At 47.8% G+C, this 22839-nt stretch overlaps 1 protein-coding gene across 6 annotated transcripts in view; it reads left to right on the forward strand.

Annotated features, from left to right (window-relative positions):
- Window positions 1-22839, forward strand: part of STRA6 (signaling receptor and transporter of retinol STRA6) — a 311887-nt gene that overhangs the window by 71804 nt on the left and 217244 nt on the right. For 4 of the 6 annotated variants that reach the window (XM_085643894.1, XM_085643895.1, XM_085643890.1 and 1 more), the window contains exon 2: window positions 3387-3520. The exons of 1 other annotated variant lie outside the window; for it this stretch is intronic. In XM_085643894.1, the coding sequence (XP_085500020.1) occupies window positions 3495-3520 (26 nt within the window). In that variant the 5' untranslated portion in view covers window positions 3387-3494. Of the gene's footprint in view, window positions 1-3386; window positions 3521-4313; window positions 4418-22839 lie in introns of those variants that run through there. One more of the 6 variants, XM_085643891.1, reaches the window with a different exon arrangement.

Consider the following 22839-nt stretch of genomic DNA (forward strand, 5'->3'; position numbering starts at 1 on the left):
ACACTTCTACCATGGGTTCTGGCTGAACAAAACTGGAAAAACTTCTGCTCCCTTCTGTCCTATAAGATCAAACACTTCCTTTCATATGGACATCCCTGCCAAAGAACGAGTTGAAATGCAGGTGTTCAACAACCCAGCCAGACCCACCTTCTCTTACCTCCGGAAACGAACGGCCGCCACCCTAACAGTGGCTCTGTCCGTCATCAACATCACAGGTCTTGTGTGCCTCGAAGGTCTGGGAACACAGCCGGTGGGCCGCAGTTCCTGTCTCATCACCCGAACATTGGACTCAGTCGACCCACCCTCCTTTTGTTACCTCCCCAAATATGTACTTCATCTGTGGTACTAAGGCCTACACCTGGCTTCCGAAAGGCTGGGGAGGCACCTGTTACATCGCTTTTATCCTTCCTCCAACATATGTGGCTCCAGCAAACCACCACCGGCAGAAACGTGCCAAGGACATTGTGCAAGCCGACTCCACCGGAGCACAGTTCATGGATGCAGTAAAAGGACTTGTCCCACTTTGGGGTCCAATGGCGAACAGCCGTGCCATCCGGCACTTAACCCAGGCAGTCGAAACAACAATGAACATTACGGCTGGCATCCTCACCAACAACACCGCCGAGCTTCAGGCCGTCCGCCTGGTGGCTCTCCAGAACCGCCTCGTTCTAGATGTGGTTCTGGCTGATCGTGGAGGAGCATGCCGCATCATTGGGTCCAGCTGTTGTACCTACGTACCGGACAACTCACCCTCCGTCTACAAGGCGATCGAACACCTCCACAGACTTTCCTCAGAGGTGCATCAGGAACAAGAAGGATGGTCGTTTGGGAATAGGTTTTGGGACTCAATAAAGAACTGGGGGTGGAGGTTGTTTACGTTTATCCTAATGCCGATTGTGATTCTATGTGGATGTTGCCTGGGGATTCAGTGCTTGCCACCTTTATGTTCACTTTTCACGAACTACATCTGCCCTAAGACTCTGAACTTTGAAGCAGAACGAATGAAAGCCCTGTACGAAATAGAAGTACGTGGTATTATGGGGATAGATCCGAACTAAACAAGCTGGCGAGATATGTTAAAAGGGAGGACTGTGGAAATTTAGTTCGTATCTGAACATTATCTGCGCCATCTTGTCTCTCCCCAAGCGCCACACGCAGAAAACGCGCGACGGCCATTTTAGGCACCATGGTCTCATTGCCGATCGCCAGCGTGCCCCTCAGGCGCTGCAAACATCCCCCGCGCGCCGGCCACCCCCCCCGCTCTCTCATACATGGGCCATAAACCCTCTCCTTCTGCGCGACCCTGCCATGGAACCACATCCCGCGCCTGACCAACACCTCCTTCCATCCCATACATGGTCATACATCCTTTTGATAACCCCCTTCCTCTGCGCCCGATTGTCCGAACCGATCCCAGGCCATCACCTAGCCCTGCGGATGCAGTTTATTGCCCCTACTGTAAGGGAAACACCTCACATCAAAGGGATTACAGTAGATCAAGGCCCCCACCCCCTGAGACCCGAACAGTCGCACACACCCCCGGGAATTGGCGGAATGTCCAGCTGTGTGATAGCCATCTCCTACTGTGGGTGGGGTGGGGACTTCTACTGTAGATATGTGTGGGAACAAGCTTGAAGTGGGGATTCCAAGGATGTCTTTCCGTACATCAAAGTCTCAACAAGAATGTATCACGTGTAATAAAGCAATAAACCTGTGTATAAGAGGCCAGGCCTCAGAGATGTGGTTAGAGCACCTCGAGACGATACCTTGCTGTCCGATCTGACGTGTTCTGCTCCGACGGAATAAAACTTTGTTTCCTGCCTTCCAGTCTCCGGCGCCTGCCTCTTTTGTTGGTTAATTATCGAATGGTATAAGAGGCGATTACCGCCGGGCAATACTTGAAGGTTATCGACTGAAGGTGCCGCTACCATTTAACATCTTTGTTTGAGACAAAACCCTGCTGTTATGGTCGCTACTCCATAAGATGTGAATCCCCAGGTGCAGCGATGGGCAACAAGAGCATGGAAGCAAGTGTTTTTGGGAGCTAACACTTGTAATAGGTGGCAAGAGCCAGAGGTACCATTCCAGTAAGACTTTGTGGGGCCCAGCATGGAATAGGATGTCCTAGTCCCTGGTGCAATGTCATGCTATTCTCATATAGCCCCAGCACACGTTCTAACACAGCATATTATAGTCTAAGAGAAAGCATGTTGGGTTCATTTGATATCTCAGCATTTGCTTTCATCTCAAAACTCAGGGTATTTGGGGTTTGCAGCAATCTCTCTTCTATATTTCAGAGTATGCACATAATTGTGTCACAAGCCAAGGATATGTGCAACTATCCACATAATTGTGTCACAAGCCAATGATATGTGCACCTATCCACATAATTGTGTCACAAGCCAATGATATGTGCAACTAGCATGAGCTAAGTTGCTTTCCATCTAGCTTTGCGTTAAACAAAAACCTCTACATACATACATAATACATTTTCAAAGTGTGCCATAAAAATGAAAATATACTGCATGTGGGTTTGAATTGAAACCAGTCTTAGAAAAAAAAATAAGTGGAGCAGTAGGGTTTTTTTTTATAGCACGAACTAAACCCGAAGTTATCGGGTATCAGAGCGCTTTACATAAGCACCAGTTCCGTTACACAAGGACACATTCATTTTTGTTGGGCACGGGGAGATCAAGTGATTTGCCCAGAATCACAGGATGTTGAGCGTTGTTGCTGAGTCTCTAACCCGGTTCCCCAGCTTCGAGGTCGACCGCTCTGGTCCCCAGCTTCGAGGTCGACCGCTCTGGTCCCCAGCTTCGAGGTCGACCGCTCTGGTCCCCAGCTTCGAGGTCGATCCCTCTGGTCCCCAGCTTCGAGGTCGACCGCTCTGGCTGTAAGGCTACATTCTCTCAGTTCACAGGTGATGTGGCCTGTTTCTAAGGTTGATGGTTAAACAAGCACAAGGCTGGATTAACCATTAAGCAAAATAATCAGGTGCTTATAGCATCAAGGGAAGGGAGTGGGGGGGAGAGGGTGGTACCACAACTACAGAAATTTTGTGTTGACAGATTTACCGTGGATCATATGGTGCAAAACTGCAAATGGTGCAGCTGAACCTAGAAACAAGGTGGAAGTAAACAAAAATAAACATTATTTTCCATTTTACTGTAAGTTTTGCTTCGTTTCGAAAAATACAATTTTATTTTACGGTTTAATTTTGTTTACATTTTGAACTAGATAGATATGGGGGCATCAAATTCTTTTACGTGCTTAGGGCCTCTAAAGGTCTTATTCCGGCCGTGGACACGCTGCTGGTGCATTAATGAGACAGTGTTTGTTTCTTTAAACTGATCTCTCAAACTGTGATATTTTGCGTTTTTTCACAGGACGCGGTCTTATTGTGCAGCCAAAATCTGTTCTGCTTCCCAGGCTGGTGGTTCCTGGGGAGGTCCCATGCATGCAAAGTGTGCTCTCTTTCGGAGGATGGCAGTTTGATGGTGCAGGTGACGTCAGCAGTGAGGTAATGTATTCTGCTTCTAGGGATGAAAGCTCAGATGGTGCGATCGCTGCCCGATTGTGTGTCCTCTCTTAGTATGTTGTTGCATGATCGGGACGTCACTGTGGGACAACGTGCGCTCTGTTTTTTTGGAGCAGTCATAGTTGCAAAAACTACATATGAGAACTGGACTAAACACAATTTTTTCAGAAAACACAAGCCAAGTGTTTTTGTTTATTTGAAAACTTCTGCCTTTGTCCTTAAGGACTCTTTTCTGTGTGCACACTTTTGAAACGTTTGTGAGAAAAAACGGCAGAATCCGAGTGAACTCTGAGACCTCCACCCAGACAGGTAATAAATCCGATCTGTGTTTTTAGGGGTCCGAGATTTCTATGCTCCCCCCGACCCGAGGTGGGGGGGGTTGTTAACAGAAGAGCATCATGTGTGAGGTATTTGCTTGAGAAAGATCTTGATCGATGTTTCAATAAATCCCCGAAATCCATTATTAACGTTTCAGGGTGGGCTGCAGGATTACTCTTCAGCTCCCCCACCACCTCCCTTTCCCCCCCACCCACCATTTTGATTTCCTTCCCCGGGGAGTGATGGATTGTGAGAAAGGAAGAGCTTGTTGGCGGGAATCTTTAATTGAGACCATTAATTACGCTGCAGAGAGGGGTGCTATCATCACAAAGCCTGACCATAGAGGAGGGCTGGCGAGGGCTCCGTGGGCAGGGTTTCACCTTTCGAAGGGGTACGGGGGTGGGGGCGGGGCTCCCAATCCCCTTTGAAAAGAAGATTTCATACACCAGGGGGAAACACTCGGCTTCTGCACACAAGGTACCAGCTCCCCAGACAGCCAAGCCTGAACACCCGGGTATCCAGAGGGGCTGAACAGGAGAGACATTCTCTGCACAGGAAGGGGTAAGAAGACCCGGCCACACCCTCTCTGGGCTACAAATCAAGGTTAGATTATGTGGACAGTAGGCCTTGGACAGCAGCTATCCGACATTCATGCATTATATGAAAAGTGCCAAACTTTCCGAAGTTTGCAAAGTTTTTGCCTTCGGAATATCTATAAGAAAATCCCGTCTCTTGCAATTATGTATTGCCTCATATCTGCTAATGATACATAAATGGTTCTGCAGAAGTTATGTTTAGCATAAAAAGTTAGTGTCCATCTTTCCTCTGCAATACCTTTTATCAGAAAATAGGTCTTCAACTACAAACTTTCAGAGAAAGTAACTCATGTAATAACACTCTCCTAGTGTATCCCACCTGAAAACTCACCCGCTGGAAGCCAGTGAAACGTCTGGGCGGGGAATGGTCCACGAGTGGGCAGTTGGGAGTCAGGTGTGGTTACTCTGCTTTTCCTCAGCAGGTGCCCATTTTTAATGGCATCCTCTGGTTCTGACTCAGAACACAGCAATATTCCAACATCCGACCCCGGCATTACCGAAAGCCAGGTGATGGGTAAATGTGCATTAGGAAATACTGATGTAGTAATCCTGCACCTTTGTAATGGGGACCTACGTAGAGAAGAACTTCACAAAGTGAGAACAGAAATCTTTGAAACTTCACCGCAGGACAAAAGTACCCGAGAACATCGTAATATTCTGTTTGCAAAGAAACACAAACTTTGCCTTCACCTGTTACAGCATCTCTCTCCTGAGTGAGCTGTTTCAATCTGTTACATAAATATCTCGTGTGAGGGGGTGGGCATACCATCCTTAAGTTTACAGCAGTTCTTTAAACCTACTCCTCCAACTACGTACCCCCATTTGCAAAATTGGTCTCCTAGAAGCACAAAAAATGTAACCGTTTTTTGTGGCCTTACCCAGCAGAGAGAAACACACACACACACATAAACAGCAGGCCAGTGGCCCTAAAACGTTACCAGGAGGGTTTCAGATGTTGACAGAACTGTACAATATAAACTCTCAGGTTACACAGATCACATTGATTCAGGCTAAAGAACAGACTTGTCTCTCAGCTTCTGCCTATCTGACACGTGCATGCTTTATGCAGGGGAACAGTGCGTCAGGTGACACACACCCTCTGGTCTTTGACAATAGAATAAACCCCCAGAAAGCCGGACTTATCCTTGGGGTGACCATGTGGTACCCAACATTAGACATCTTTTACATAGCTCTCCCTGGCTCCGACGTGCCATGACGGTGATTTCTATCAGACCTGGTTTTGGGGCCAGCATCCCAAGCCTGGTGTGTCTTGGAAGTACATTTGTTTATTATTACAAAGCCAAAAAAACAGCTTTCCTGAATTGCCTTCAGTTTTCAGATCTGCACTGGTGTCCTTTACGTGTCTCAGATCACACTGGGCTGTTGGGTCTCGTAGATGAGCGGTCTCATGCTTCTGTCCAGTAGCCAATACTAGGGCTCGAGACGAGGTTACTCGGGTGACATGAATCATCCTTGGCTATTGGACAGCAAGGTCTCCCTTCATGTGACAATTCATACCCCAGTGTTATACAGGAGCAGAGCTAGCCCGTGGTAACGGACCATACTCTGGGCTTGTGCAGCACAGGTCGGCAGCTGGGCCTTACTGCAGAGCTGGTACCCCACAGATCCCAGCCCTTGGGGTGTGATGCTCTCTTGGGACATCCCGCCCCCTATGGGAATGACGTATCCGCGGTTCGGTGCCAGCCTCGCGCCCTTCCTCTCTCTGATACAATCTGCAGCCACCTGCAGCTCCCCGGTCAGCCCTGCTGTGGTTTACGGAGTGCTACATTCCTAACAGTGAAGTCACGGCTCCCCGGAGATGGATTTATGAATGAGTGCAGGCCGTGTCTCATTCCCAGTAATTAGTACCACCCTGCCCCGTCCCATGCTTGGGGCTCGGATACTATAATAGTAATGTCGGCTGCTCCCAGCAGCTGGAAGAACAGGGCCTGCACCGGAAGTCACAGTGAGTGCATGTGCGCGTGACAGGTGCGCGAGAACACCGCTCCCTGCCCGAGGAACGGTGGCCTGCTGCGGCGCCTGCAGCGCGCTGGCCTGTGCTGCCCTGCTGCCTATGGTTGGGAAGCAGCCTGCTGCCGATGGGAAGCAGCGTGCTGTGACTGTGCTGCCTATGGAAAGCAGCGTGCTGTGACTGTGCTGCCTGCTGCCGATGGGAAGCAGCGCGCTGTGACTGTGCTGCCTGTTGCCTATGGGAAGCAGCGTGCTGTGACTGTGCTGCCTATGGAAAGCAGCGTGCTGTGACTGTGCTGCCTGCTGCCGATGGGAAGCAGCGTGCTGTGACTGTGCTGCCTATGGAAAGCAGCCTGCTGTTACTGTGCTGCTCTGCTGCGTGTGGGAAGCAGCCTGCTGTGACTGTGCTGCCTAAGGAAAGCAGCGTGCTGTGACTGTGCTGCTGCCTAAGGGAAGCAGCCTGCTGTGACTGTGCTGCTGCCTAAGAGAAGCAGCCTGCTGTGACTGTACTGCCTATGGAAAGCAGCCTGCTGTGACTGTGTTGACTGCTGCCTATGGGAAGCAGCGTGCTGAGACTGTACTGCCTGCTGCCTATGGGAAGCGGCATGTTGTGGCTGTGCTGCCTGCTGCCGATGGGAAGCGGCCTGCTGTGACTGTGCTGCCTATGAAAAGCAGCCTGCTGTGACTGTGCTGCCTATGGGAAGCAGCCTGCTGTGACTGTGCTGCCTGCTGCCCAAGGGAGGCAGCCTCCTGTGACTGTGCTGCCTATGGCAAGCAACGTTCTGTGACTGTGATGCCTCCTGCCTACGCAAAGCGGCCTGCTGTGACTGTGCTGCCTATGGGAAGCAGCGTGCTGTGACTGTACTGCCTGCTGCCTATGGGAAGCGGCCTGTTGTGGCTGTGCTGCCTATGGGAAGCAGCGTGCTGTGACTGTGCTGCCTGCTGCCGATGGGAAGCGGCCTGCTTTGACTATGCTGCCTATGGGAAGCAGTGTGCTGTGACTGTTCTGCCTGCTGCCTATGGGAAGCGGCCTGTTATGGCTGTGCTGCCTGCTGCCGCTGGGAAGCAGCCTGCTGTGACTGTGCTGCCTGCTGCCTATGGGAAGCAGCCTTCTGTGACTGTGCTGCCTGCTGCCCAATGGAGGCGGCCTGCGGTGACTGTGCTGCCTATGGGAAGCAGCGTTTTGTGACTGTGCTGCCTCCTGCCAACACGAAGCGGCCTGCTGTGACTGTGCTGCCTATGGGAAGCAGCGTGCTGTGACTGTACTGCCTGCTGCCTATGGGAAGCGGCCTGTTGTGGCTGTGCTGCCTGCTGCTGATGGGAAGCGGCCTGCTGTGACTGTGCTGCCTATGGGAAGCAGTGTGCTGTGACTGTTCTGCCTGCTGCCTATGGGAAGCGGCCTGTTATGGCTGTGCTGCCTGCTGGCTAAGGGAAGCGGCCTGCTGTGACTGTGCTGCCTGCTGCCTAAGAGAAGTGGCCTGCTGTGACTCTGCTGCCTATGGGAAGCAGCATTCTGTGACTGTGCTGCCTGCTGCCGATGGGAAGCAGTGTGTTGTGCTGCCTGCTGCCTATGGGAAGCGACCTGCTGTGACTCTGCTGCCTATGAGAAGGGGCCTGTTGTGACTGTGCTGCCTGTGGGAAGCGTACTGCTGTTACGCAGCCTCAGCGTGCCCTTGGATGCAGCTTGCAGTGAAGGTCCATTTATGCTTCCTGTGATAGGCGCTGTACAGCGATGGGGCAGGTAGCGCGCCATCGTGCTGTGATAGTGCAGCCGCTGTGCCTGTTGGCGGCTGCACGCTCTGCTGATCCAGTGGAGGTGCCTGTGGAGGAGAGGGTGGGTGCAAGGTTCCGTGATGGTACCGTGAAACTCCTAGTGATGTGATGAAAGTGATAGTTTGCTCTGAGGATGCAGTTGTGGGGGTTGCGGGAGGGTGTGTGTTTTAGCAGCAGGTGTGGTGTCTGTGGGGTCGTTGAGCGGTGCTGATGCAGTTGTAGTGCCTGCATGGGACAATCTTCTATGATGGTGCAGCGGTGAAGTTTGATTAAGGCAGAGCCCTGTGGTGATTGAACTGTGGGAGACACTGTTGTGTGATGGTGTACGTGTGGCACACCGGGTAGGAAACGTGCTGTGCCAGTGTTTAATCCGAAGTGGTGGCTGTCTGTGACAGGCATGTGCTGTGATGTGGCAATGGAGATGTCACTGGTGCCAGTGGGGGGATGTGCAATAATGGGAACTGCTGGCGCCCGTGGGAGGAAGGGTGTTCTAGTGGCTTGCTGGGGCCATTACTCTTCCTTTGATGCTGGGTGATTCTGTATTACGTAATAATAGGATCCTGTCTATGCAAATTAAGTTTGGGCTGAGAGTGTCCCCGCCGCCCTCCTTCCTCTACCAAAGGCGCACTGGTCCATCTTTCCTCTGAGTGGCCAAAGGCAGACCTGTCCGCTTGCTTATATGGCCAATAGAAGGAACACCCATGTGTTGACTGGTAGGGCTGTCATCTTCAGTCAGGGTGGATTGGACTCGTCGGGCACCTGCACGATTCGTACTAACGTTTTTCAGGTTAATGTCCTCCATTTAACTCTGCTGTTGACCTGTGAGCGTTGCAGGAAACTGCAGTTCTTGAGCCAGTGTTTAGGTTCACCGATATTCATTATTTATGTCTCGAGTTAACTGCGCGTGCTCTTGTTACACCATCGTGCCGGGGTTTGGTGCTCTGATATTGTCACTCTGTGTAGAATGTCAGGTCTGTACTTCTGTACACTTGCATATTCTGTGCCCAGTGCTCTGATCGCTGCCTGCAGTCTCTATTTCTTCAACTTCTGTCTCGTCATGCAACGGGTGAGTGATTGCTGGCGACCAGTACATCTATGATTCTAGTTGTTACTTTTGTCTCTCTGTTACTAATGCCCATAATTGACTCTTCCACGTTATCGCAGCCTCGTCGTCATATGTCATTTTCTCAGGCTTGTCTCATTGTTTCAGACTTCATTTTCATTACCAAATCTCAAAGCACAGTCTCGTTACTTTGTTGCATGCCTGTGTTTTTGTATCAAAGTCCTCCACCGTGAGAAATCTCACAGGCAGCTAAGAGAAGGCGAGGGAGCTCCTGGTGCAGATCAACCGTACCGCCAGGGCCTCCACCAGGAGGCCACTGCTGCCTACGCCACCCACTGCCCCTGCTGGCACTAACAATGACCGCATCAAACCAGCTACTGAGCATCCCACTCCTGCAAGTGCGACAGGTCAGACTATTCAAGGCCCCCAAAGTTATAAGATTAGCACGGGCGGCAGGTATAAGTCCTTTTTAACCGATATTGAATTTGTAAACAACTTTTGTGCTCACTCTAAATCAGACAAGCAGCCCACCATGTGGCAGACTGTCATAAGTGCCGGTGCTGCTAACTAAGTGCCAGTGCTGAGCACCGGAAATCACCGGCTCAAATTAAGCACTGATGTTAGATTATGTAAAAAAGTGCAACCAAAACACGTTTTTACATACTTTAAACTGCCTTTGTGACTAGGACCTCGGTGTTCAAAGCAGTGTTTCTATATGTGATAGTTGAGACGTGGGTCTTTTTTATCCAGGTTTTACCAGATCAACAGGGTTGAAAGTGGGCCAACACCAGAGTAGGGGTAGTCTAGTTTTCTTGTTTAAGATTTGGTATGTGTGCAGCCAACCTCCTCCAATGTTGGAGTTTATGGCTGGATGTTTTTGAAGGTTGGTGTAGTGGTTCTTAACCTGTGGTCCGGGTGCCCCTGAGGGGTCTGCGAAGCCTACTTAGGGGGTCCGCAACTTCTTAGAAAATTAAATAGTATTCGCAGTTTAATAAAGTGTATATAAATAAAGAAGCAACTTGTATAATTGAAAATGTTAAAACATTCTTTAAATGTAAAATAATTTGAAATTGGAGAACAAAAATTGCGTCCGCATCCTCAGATTGATTAATGTGAGCAGTACAGGTGCATCATTCGTAATATACTGTGAAAGATGAGTGGCCTCGGTTTAACTTTGAAAAGCTCCAACCATCCTATTTAAAATTTAGGGTATAGTTTATTTTACATTTATTGTGAATTAAATATAAAATGGGATTATTTGTGTATTTGTTTGATGAATGCTTGTTTATGTATTTTTGTGTGTATTGTTTTGTGGTTCAAATCATCCCATCTTCCTGTAATGACTCAGTGGCGACCCCAGATTCCAAGAATGGTTCCTTGGGGGTCCCCAGGTTTCAGTAATGATTAAGTGGGGGCACACAGAAGTCAAAAGGTTAAGAAACATTGGTGTAGTGTATTAGTGTATGTGCACTGGAAAGTTTTATAGAATAGCTTTTCTGAGTCTCTCCATAGGACGTTTGAGTGCAGCCATTATTCTATGTCACCATTCATTTGTGGAATTCTTATCTTGGTATTGTTTGTGTTGCTTGAACGATTGAAATAGTAGGGTAGTTGTATAGTTGTTCTGATGTAGGCACTGGCATGGCATGGTTTATAGATGGGGATAGTCTTGTAGTGTGGCTGTGCTGTCACTGCAGGTGTGATAATTGCATAAGTTAGTGAGTTTGCTGCTGTGCTGTAGTTGCTGCCCTGTAGAGATGTTGGTGTTGATTGGGTGTGTCTGAAAATGGAGATGTCTAGGTATCCAATGTTTCTTTGGTACTGTGGTGTGGCAGGATACTTTAGGAAGACAACAGTCTGTGTTAATCCTATGCAGTAAAGAGGAAATGGTTTGCTCCGGTGATCCTTGGGCACTACCTACTTGTCGAAGATGGTAGGGTCTGTAGGCAGAGCTGCATTGGGATCTTGCTGGCTTATTATTATTTTGCAATGTAATTTCTCACTATGGAAAATGTTTTGATCCCATGGTGTAGTTATGCTCCTTATTCTAAATCTTTTGAGATGTTGCATAACTGCTGGTTGTGGGAAATTATTTTCCAGTGCTACGGTGTTAATTCCTGTTTTGAGATTTAATACATGACCTGAGAATGCAGCTTGTGGAAAAGGGCATGGTCTTGAAGTAGAAATGTGCTGCTAAGTCTGGTGGTACAGCTGTTCTGCTGTTAAGGGAGATTGTCTATTGGAGTGGTGCGGCTGTGTTATTTGTGGAAGTTCGTTTATAGTTGGAGTATTGTGGTGCGCTTTGTGGAAGATGTTTTCTGGTAGTGCATCAGTGCTACTGGTGTGTTCTAGTATTTGTAGGCACAATACATCTTGGAACTGTCAACACAAATCAAGAGTTAGTCAAATATAGAGTGGGTGTAGCAATGCCTTAATGCCTTTATTAAATATCATTTGGCCAGTCCATCGTTAAAGGCCTATCTGTGGGGTATTTCACAAGCTGGCTGCCTGGGACTCACATCAGCCATACACTCTACTGGTGGATGATTCCTTCATCCCTGGAGAAGTGCTGTATTCTACTGGGAGATGAATCCTTCCGTAACTGGAAAGGACTATGATTCAGAGGAATCAAAGTTTATGAGACACAAAGAAGTAATGGGTCATCCTACAACCCAGGGATTGCCATCCACAATGCAGATAGGATGGTTGAGGGATCCCTGTTGCTGGTCCTCTTGAATCCAGATCTTTTTAAGGCATTTCCTGCAAGACAAAAAGAAAAAATATTGCCTAGGTCTGTAAGCAAACTAATATGCATGAAATATGCGAAACAACAGAAGGAAGACCGAGTACATGTACAATAATAGGTAGCAGTCTTGAAACTAAAATGTTTTAAAATTGATTAACCTGGAAGCAGTGACAGCTAGCAGTCAAACTGTCTCTGACTAGCAATAAGTGGTTTTGAGGTATTTTTTTTTAAATAAAATAAACTTGCAGAAAAAATCATCTTCAGGACTCTGTGGCAAGGGGCTCTGTGAAACACCACCATAAACACCACAAGACCGGTTGAGCACTGCATGAATCAACGTTACAAATGCTGCAGTGCAACACAATACAATGCAAAACAATTCACGAACGCTGACCTTTTTTCTAAAGACAGAGCGGGGCAACAGTTAGTGCAATGGGCTCTTCCAGGCACAGTACATGTCCTCATCACCGAAGGTAAAAGAGACAGATCCAGGAAAGGCCAACTAACTACTGGTCAATTTCTGGTCAGTCCAGCATGGTAAAGATCAGGAAATCCAGGATTTCCTCTAATCTGTTCTCACATTCAAAGCAGCAACTCCTGCATTGGAGTACCAAGACATCCCTTTGAATATTAAAGAACTACTCACCTTGAAGCACCAGTTCCCATACCGTACACTGATCTTCTACGGCCACTGCATGACATCAGGTGGATGGATTCACAGCCTTTTTCCCTGTCACTGTAGATGACCTTCAGAATAGTTTGGGTGGGAGTAACACGTGTGTTTATAGTTATTTTCTATTAATTTCAGGTGAAATCATCTAGTCTTTGACTACAAATGCAGTTTTGCTCCAGGGTCAGCATTGTACCCAATCCCTCCACCCCTATGTGGTTCTCATTGGCCATATCTTAGACCGACTCAGTTGCTCCTATCACAAGTGCACTGCGGACATTTGGCATGTCACGTGGGATCTGGGAAACCACCACCATGCAAGGGTGTGCTTTCCTCCGATCCAAGAGTGGCCTGGGCTTAATCGGCCTTGCCTCAGTCGATCTAAAACAGAGGTGCTGCTGCTCAGACACACTTCAGTCTTCCTCACCGGTCACCAGCCCTTCCATACAGTCCTCTTTTCATTACCAGACGTGGTCACTTTGCTCTTAATACAATCTAAGTGATATTCTCGGGCATTGCAGGTGAAACATCTCGCCTCTCACTCACGGATCATAAGAGCCAGCCTGTCTTCTATGGAGTTTGGAGGAGGTTGCTGTTCCCCAGCCTCCTCCCTACTAAATCCATGACAATGCAGTGAGGAATTGTTTATTCCTTTAGTTCAGGGGTTCCATCCTTTTGGCATCTGTGGACCCCCACTGAATCACTACTGGATGTCAGGTACCCCCACCTTTGCAATTCTATGATTTGAACCTTAAAATAATGCACACAAATACAGAAACAAGTTTGCATTAAATTGACAAATCATCTAACATTTTGTTTAGTTCACAGACCAAAGAATGCAGAAATCGAAATATTAATTTTAATAGGCACATTGGAGCATTTCAAAATGTTGTTTTCATTATAAAAGACGAAGTGATATGTTGAAAGCCAGCGCATCATGTTGGCGTCTTTTTTTGCTACAAATGCATGCTCTCTTTTTGTCGGTATTTATCAGTGCTTCAATTGCGGCCACCATGCATCAATACTAGATTCCTTTAGCTGTACTTGTCCTCTTTCCACAAATCAGTATAAGCAATTTCTAAACTCCAATTTCAAATTCCTTCACACAGAGCATTTTGTAATGTTTAATTTTGCTTTTTTAAGTATATATACTTTCTTAGTCTGCTAATGTTTATTTTTCTAAACCATTGCAGACCCTTGAGTAAGCATCACGGACCCAATGGGTCCACGGACCACAGGTTAAGAATCACTGCTCTATCATACTGTGTTCCCAAATACTCTGTTTTATCACTTGAGGTCTTAAGTCTCTAATCCTTAAAACACTGATAGCTACGGAAAAACGAGATCTACTGTGTTATCTCGCCCTTATTCTAAATTGATCAGTTTTAATTAAGGTTGCACCAATTTAATTTTTTCATAAATATAGTTTTATGTATTTGTAGATTGAAGGGTAACCGTGTTTTTCTTGCTTGAGATAGTCATGTATGAATTGGGGGATAAATCAAATGCTGCCTCTTGAGGCCGCATAATGCATGCGATGTGGCATGCCCTTTTTATATGGCAACTTTACTTAACATATGGGTAGATTTCCTTCTAGTTCCTACAGATTTATAATGTACTGGGAATTGAGGGCCAGAAGTACTAATGTGTTTTATGGTTGCAAACCCTCTCATTATCTGAAGTAGAGTGTATGTGACTGCTAAAACATGTTTGCAATTAGGCGTGGGTGGAGTTCTGCTCTGCAGAGCTCAACGAAGCGGCGAAAAAACTCTGCTGCGCTCTGCGGAGTTCCGCGAGCGACGGAGTGTGGTAAGTTGCGCTGCTTACAATGATTTTTAGCGTCAGGAGTTTGTCCTGTGCTGTAAAATCAGCGAGAATGGCACTGCACGTCATTGCAGAGGGTGCCGCTTCTTTCTGCCGCTCGCGTAAATATTATACTCGAGTGGCCGCTTCCTCAGCGCGAGTGGCAGATTTCTAAATGCGAGAGGTTGCAACCTGCCGTGACGCGTTTTGGGAAATCTCGCCCGGAGGAGATCTGCTGTGATTTGTCCGTGCGCTCGCCGACTTAACATTGGCGAGCTGCTGTGAGAGAAAAAACTCCGCTCTGTGTCACTTTGGAGTTTTGCAGAACTCCGCACGGAGAAGGCAAAACTCTGCAAACTCCGCAGCAGAGCGGAATTCTGTGCCCACCCCTGTTTGTAATGTACTAAACCCAATTAATGGTTCAGAGAAGATTTTCTGAATTGTTAAATGGGTTTTGAAACAGCTACCGATTTGCAATTTGGAGGGGGTTTGTTTTAGGCGCCCCCTTCCAAATTGGCATCCTATAGCAAACCATTGAAAAGTTATCAGCTCCCAAGTTGCTGTGGTAACCGATTCGCAAAGGGGACTGGAATCCCCTTGAACACCTTCACTACTGTCTATCATGGTAGCAGCATCAGGGGGCGTAGGCAGTGGTCCAGGGTAGACCTGGGCTAAAATTCCGTTCCGCTCGCGGAAATTGCGATAATTTGACATTTTCGCGTTCCGCGGAGAGCGCGAAAATGTCAAAATTTCCGCAATCTGCATCTTACCAGAATTTCTTTTCTTGCTCGCGCTGTAAAAAAATACATTCTTGCGTGCATGCGATCGCCTTACCTGAATCCCCGCGTTCGCCGACAAGTTTTCCCGATCCGGTCGCGTTCTCCACGAGATGTTGGATTGTTGGTAGCCATTTGCGCTGTCTCCCAACAGTTCGCGCCCGCATTAACGTCATTTGTCACGCGATCACGTCATTTGTTGCGCGATCACGTCTTTCTTCTCGCGATCATGCACCGCGAGAGTATGAGATGATTGAGTTCTCGCGCCCGTGAGCAACCGCATGGGTAAGTTGGCGAGCCGCGATCACGCAGAAAATACCACGAACGGGCGGGAAAAAAACTTTGCGTCTTCGCGATATTTCCGCGTGTTTGCGGGGATTTTTAACATTTTCGCGATAGTTTGCGAAAGTGAATTTCGCAAATTCCGCCCACCCCTAGTCCAGGGTCCCACTGCCACCTATCTCTGACGTTTTCCAAAATGGAAACACGCTTTTTATTTTTAAAGCAGCTCCAGTTTCTATAAGAAACCCGAGCACCTTAAAATGAAAACTTTTGCAACCAGAATCTTCGCACATCTGGCCCTTAATTGTAGAATCTTTGCTTTAATCATTGGCGGATGAGTCTCTTATTCTATGACTCTTTAATACATTGACAGAAGAACGCTTTTACACCATCCACTTGATTCCACGCTCTGAACGATTCATCTTTTTTGGCCTAGTGACAATTTAATTTATTGGAAGCTCGATCGAGGTTCAATAAGATTTACAGTAAAAATACGTGAATATTTATCGTCTACATTCGGATGATTCATTTATGCCACAGGTTCTGTGAAGTAATCCACTTGGGTGATGAATCCTTCTTTTCTGGGGCTAATTAATATATAGATATCCTCAGTCCTTTGTTTGCTTTGACGTCGCCGTGTAATGTATTCCGCGCGCGGCTTCGCTGATGCAGGCTGCCATGCAGGGTTCTCATGCATGAAAAATTATTATCGCCTAACAATGTTAGACATGGATTTTAACGACTGTCGATACATCACGCCTCGCTGCCTTCCTCTCCGCGCATCTGTTGACTTTTCTCCGCAGAGATTTAAATGCCGGATCCATCTGAACGTAATAAAAACGGGCAATGAATCCTCAGCCTGGAGAATTGATTCCAGCTTTTGCCAGCTAGATATTGTGCTTCGCATAAAAGGAAATGTAATTACAGAAGATAATTGGAGCCCAGAGACTGAACCTGGCCATGGGCTTCTCAGTCTGACCTGCAGCGGCATTCCGGCCCGCAGACGGCTCCGCCAAAGCCCCTCTGCCCTGAGCAGAGCCCCGTTTACCTCCAGTAGAGTGGCCCTGCAGAGCGCGGACACTGTTTCCATCCTCTATAGCTCACTTAAGTGCTGGTGCTCAGCACCGGAAAGCTCTGGCTCAAATTAAGCACTGCCTATACTGCTCTTCAGCACCTATCGATTGCTCTGCCAATGCACCATGCAGCAGCACTGGGCACCACTCCAGTAGAAGGGGCAGGTGCCGCTCTGTCAATGCTCCTCAGTCCTACACCGCGCAGCCTATGCCACTCCTGTGCAGGGGTCGCGCCCAGCTATTGCTCTACCCCTAAGTGCAGTACGAAGCACCCTATGCTTCCCCAGTACGGGGTCCTTGCACAGCTCCGCCAAAGTACATCTCAATCAGATTGCTGCTTCCCATCCTCCAGCATCGTATTCTAGAGCAGCGACGGCAAGCACTGCTGTCATTCCCCTCAATCCTAGGTTGTAGCCATCTGTGATTCTGCAGCTCATGATCTGACCAATTCTCTTGCAAATGTCCCTCACGCCCTCCTGTAAATGACCGCACTGCTACCCTTTATACCATAATGGGACTGCGCTCAGCCTCTAGTGGCCCTCAGTCCTATCCTTCAGCAATGCCCCCTAGTCTGCTCCAGTCTGCACACAGCTCTTTGAGTGCACCTCAGTCAACCTATCCCCTTTGCCCCACACGATTCCCAGAATTCTAGAACTGGATCCGCCGCTCTATGGTCTACAGGCTGGTGTCCTCCGACTTGGGCTTCTGTCCGATCCCAGTGAAATCTGTGAATAATCTCAAAGTCTCGATCTTTCATACGCCCACTCTCACCCCTTGTCTTAAAAGTCTCCGTCAGCTGCTTTTCCAGGTCCTGAAAAGTATTTTCTCTTTGCTACCTTCTAGGTCTCTCTTCCATCTCTTCTCGGTGGGAGATGGATACAACCAGGACAACTGTGATTCACTCTACTTGGCCTGTCAGTGTACCTGACTCACTGTCTTCAGCTAGGGCAGCACACAGTTTCCTGCCTCTTGTGGAGTTACTCCATAGAATGTGCATTGCTCATCGTCTGAAGCAAGAGCGCTGCATTCCTATAGACAAAATTGCAACTCTTAAAAGCCTATGTATCTGCCCTAAATCTCTTCATGATCCCTAAATTTACATGGAAACCATTTTATCTTTGCCACCTTCCTAATCTTCCTAATACTAGAACACTTCTTGGGGGCCCACCTCTTCTCCTCTCCCATGGCCAAGGCATTGAATGTCTTGCGCTGCCGCTCTAATCATTTGGTGTTCAGGAAGTTCTAGAAAGCCTGGCTACTCTGTAACTGTTTATCGCAATAAGAGATCCTTCTGTTAATCCTCGTCCCAGGACACTCTAATAGGCATTAACTCCTTACCTAGCATCAGTCCTTATGCTATTACGCTGTGAGCAAACGCCCCCTCTCACATACATCAACGACGTATCCATGATAAAAGTGTATGACCCTTGACTCCACCTAGTATACAAAGGGAGGAAGCATTCATCAGAACTTCCTGGTTTGCCGAGAAGTGTATCTGCCTTTCTGAAGGCCAGCATGCAGATTATATGTTTTTTCTTCTTTTTCCTCAGAGAACTTCTCTACTGATCCTTTTTTTACTTTCTTGCCTATCACCCTTCTTTAGCGGGCAAGGCGATTTCTCTGTTGCAGCCTCAAATCCTGGTCTGATTTAACTACTGTGACAACATGGTTCTGAAGCATAAGTCTTCCATTAAAATGTTCAGTGTAGGCAGATGCGAATTGCAGGCCCCCCATTTCTTCTCCAGTCTGATCTTGTAATGCTCGCAATGGCAGTTCTTGCACCAGCTTGGGCGGACCATGATACTTTGCAGCTATGGTAGCCAGTCAAAAACAGAACATTCAAACACATTTTGGTACAGAAAGTGTTTTTCTCACAGCAGCCATATTTCCTCATGACCGCCATGAAAAACCTGGGGTAGGCAGCCCCTCCGCGCCATCACTGCGACCGCCCTCATGCGGCTTCAGCTGAGTAGTACGCTGCCGCACCTGAATCTGCTCCTTCAATGCGGGTAATGAGAATGCTTGAACAGCAGAGGCAGCTGCTCCTGAGGTCAGAGACCAGCCTCCTGACTCATGGTGCCTCGGAGGTTCCAGATGAGAATAGATTATACTGACGCTGATGAGGATGAAATGAGTGTTTGTTCAGAGTGCTGAACCTTCAGAACACCTTTAACATCTGAAGGCTATTTCATCCTTCCCGAAACAACTCAACAGGGCATGCGGAGGACTTCTTCATTCAATTCCAAAATAAAGAGCCTGAAAGTCTGCCCTTCCATTAGGGTGACCAGATTTTGAGAAGCAAAAACCCGGACAGGCCAGACATAAAAGTAGGACTAAAACCTTTAGTCTTTCTTCTATATCTGGCCTGTCACGTTTTTTTGAATGGCCTTGTAAATATGTGCCCATATATACACACGCACAATAGGCTTGTAAATGTGTGTACATATAGCAGGACCTCATCCACCCTGAACTCCCCCTGCCCTCCTACCCACCTTTTCTCCCCCCTTGCTGGGAGTCTGCAGAGTCCCCTCCTGTGCTGCGTGTCAGCAACAGATAAATTACTTTCAGTCTTCAGAGGAGCCTGTAAATGAAGCGCATACACTTCAATTCTGCTTTGCAGAATGACCTGATCTTTTTCCCAAAAACAGGGACATTTTCCTAAAATTAAGAAAAGTGTAGGGACACCGGGACAGTCCTCTGAACAACGGGACTGTCCTGGGAAATCCGGGACGTCTGGTCACCCTACCTTACATGGAGCATTCTCGAAGGTGCTTTCACGTGAATGGAAGGAGGCGGTGAGACAGTCCCTTCCCAGATTCCTCATGAGGCATTAACCTTTGGAGAATTTCGCTGATGAGTTCTCATTAGTAATTCAACTTGAATCTCCGATGGCTAGACACCTCACAGGGCATGATCATGTCAAAAGATGCCTTTTCTGCAGAGCCAGTATGCAATCTAATACATATGCAACTTACTCAGTGCTTAATTTGAGCCAGTGGTTTCTGGTCCTCTGCACCGGCACTTAATTATCATCACCACACTTGCAATACTCTGCCACATGGTGGCGCTGCTCATCAAATTTAGAGATGAGCAGAACAACGATTGTTTATGAATACAATATACATTAAAAAAATACTAATACCTGTCTCCTCAGCCATTCCTTTAGCTTTGGGGACCTGGAATAATCTGAACGGTCGCACTTGCAGGTGAGAGAGATGGTTAGTAGTTGTTTTGGTACCGTAATTGGCAGCGAAAATGGGGCAAACGGTGGTGCGAGCTGCAGCGGCCTCCTGGTCGGGGCCCTGGCACTTATTATTTTACAAATTAAGCACTGAACTTGCGCAATATCATCTGTCCTTAAAAACTTTTCATTGTTGGCTGAACAGGTGCAGCAGGGCTTAAACTGTACATCTGCCCACTCAAAGATGGTATAGTGAAGTGGGCTAGATTGGGGCAGGGTGAAGTGGGGTGGGTAAATTGGGGTGAGGAAGATTGGACTGAGGGGGGTTGGAGTGGAGTGGGATAGAGTGGAGTGGGATAGAGTGGCATAGAGTGGCGTGGGGTGTATTGGGTCGATTGGAGTGGGGTAGATTGTAGTGAAGCTGGGTGGGGTGGGGTAGATTGAGGTACGTTGGAGTGGAGTCCAGTGGGATAGTTTGGAGTGGAGTAGAGGGGAGTGGGGTAAATGGTATGGAGTGAAGGGGCATAGAGTGGAGTGGCATGTTGTGTCATGGAGTGAGTAGCATAGATTGGAGTAGACCGGGGTACTGATAGGTGAGCCTATTGACTTTGCCAATGCTTGTTTGATCCAGTTTATATACAGAGGTCTGCTAATGCACCTCTTTTGTGCCCTCCATCTAAAATTCCCTTCATTATCATTATTGAAGACTGCTGGGGCAGGCCAGAAACTACTTCGCTGAACATCGAAGGAGAAACTGGTCCTTGTACCTTACTAAAGCCAGACATGCGCGAAGGGTACTGGACTTCTCAGCTACGTTTGACACCATTGGCCACAACTTTCTTGTCAACAGGTTTTCTAGTTGTTCAAAACATGTTCCTTTACCTCCAAAACCACCACCTCCACCAATGATGGTGCCTCTGAAGCATCAACCCTCCTGCCAATCCTCTTTACTGTCCACTTGACTCCGAAGACCTAGGTGCCCTGGCAAGGACAGGTCATCATTGCACACACTGGGTGTAGTCCGTAAGCCTCCAGCTACCCTGCACTAAGTGGCTTAGCAAAGATCTTCTAGCTCTTCCAGTCTCCTCTCCGCCATCTCCCAATCCCTGGCTCAGCTACCAAGATACCAGTCACCAAACCAGGTCGAGAGGGTTTCACAAAGTTCTTCATTCTGTTTGCGAATGACCTCAAGACTTTCCTCTTGTGCTCAGCATTAATGCCACTGAGTCCCTGGTTCTCTGCACCATACATTGGGCACCCTGGCACCTTTTATCTTTCATGGCCCTTGTACACATTAATCTGGTTGGACACAGGTGTGGTGCTTCTATCTGCCAGGACCTAATGGATGCACCCCATTCATGACCTACTACCCCTTCCCTTGACACTCAAAGGTACATTGATGTGCAGTGTTTACTTTATAAAGTATAATTATTATTATAAATTGCTAAATAATAAAAATACATTTTCTCAGTATGCAGCAGCAGGTGATGCCCAATGAAGTGATGGCTGAATGTTACGGCTGCCTAGTCTTGATTTCACCTCTCGACTCTTTCTTTCATCACCCTACACTTCCCGTCACTGCTTTCTCCTTTTGTCCCCGTTTTCCTATCTTTCTCTCCTACTTCTTTTCCCATTTTCTTCTTTTCTCTATCTCACTTTGCTTCAAAGTCATATGATGAAAAATAAGTCCTGGTCCCCCAAAATCGGTGTCAATCCTGATCATCATCAACCACCTGCACAAATTAAGTACTGGTGATGGGCCCGAACCCTGACACTCCACCTAGACCGCTGTTCTATGACTGAGGCACAACCTACGACCTGCTGGTGTGTCACAGTGTTGGCCTGCTGCCTCTGCCTGCAATGCCAGTATTGGGGAGTCCGCGCAAGCCTGCAGATGAGCCCCACTGTGGACCTGATGTTGCCCTCCTTCAGTTCCATTGCTGCTCGAATGATGCACCTTGGCCTTGAGCGGCCGCCTGCCACTGGACTCCCAGGCTGGGCATTCACTGAGGTGAATCCATGTGCCTCAGTCCTGACCTTTAACATCCCCAGGCCGTCTAGCACAGACGGTATTCTTTGGTCTGCCCATACTCCTCCATCTCCTGTAGTTTCCCAAGCTATTCCTGCGCTGTGCCCCATGCGCACACCCGGCAGCGCTCCATCCCTTGGCTCTTGCGCGCCCTTTCCAACCGTGCACACAGGGGACAGAGGGACGGACAGCCATCCATACCTTGCTGGGTCTGGCGTTCAATTAATGTATTTCTTTTCAGGAGGAAAGTCACATACAGCTCCGCTAATGTACCCCTTCGTCGTGAATGGATCCCCCACACTGCCACCTGCTATTAAACACTGATCACACCAATCAACACATTGCAGCGTTCTGCCGTAGCACACGTTGCGCTGAACAACTCACCAAGGGAAATAAATAAACCAATAAAGCAAACCCTGAATGTGCCTTTCCAGCACACCTCAGTGTTATACATGCAGCACCTCTTGCACATACAATGCGGAGCCGCCTCGCACAATGCACGTCGCTCTAAATCCATCCCTGCTCCTAAAATACTGAGGACAAAGGCGTGGTGCCGTGCATCTCATTTTGGAGCTAGATCCCTCCCTCCTGTGTTAGCTCCAGACCCCATGCACAGCTCCACAGATGCACGTCAGCCCTCACTTGTAACACTCCCTGCCGATAGCTCCCATTCACAATTGGATTTTACAAGCTTGTTGAATGCTTATTATATCTGTTCAGTTTAAAACTTTTGAATGCTCATCATTTGAAATGAGATAAAATAACAATTTTAGACAAAATACTCTGCTGATTGTGCTTCAGTATTTTCTGGGGCTAAATTAAGCTGATTCGTGACCAACTAGTTGGGTGGTGGAAATTTCCTGGGAGTCTGTTTTGACTTATTAATGCTTACTCTATGAAGCGGGTATAGAGGGAACTGCTCTAGACTGGATCGCGTCCTACCTTCAAAACGGAACCAATGTCATCCATACCTCACCTTTCTAGTCCAAACCATACTCCACAAAAACAGGGGTCCTTCAA

This window comes from Triturus cristatus, chromosome 3_1 (genome assembly GCF_964204655.1).
Source record: "Triturus cristatus chromosome 3_1, aTriCri1.1, whole genome shotgun sequence".
Taxonomy (NCBI): Eukaryota; Metazoa; Chordata; class Amphibia; order Caudata; family Salamandridae; genus Triturus; species Triturus cristatus.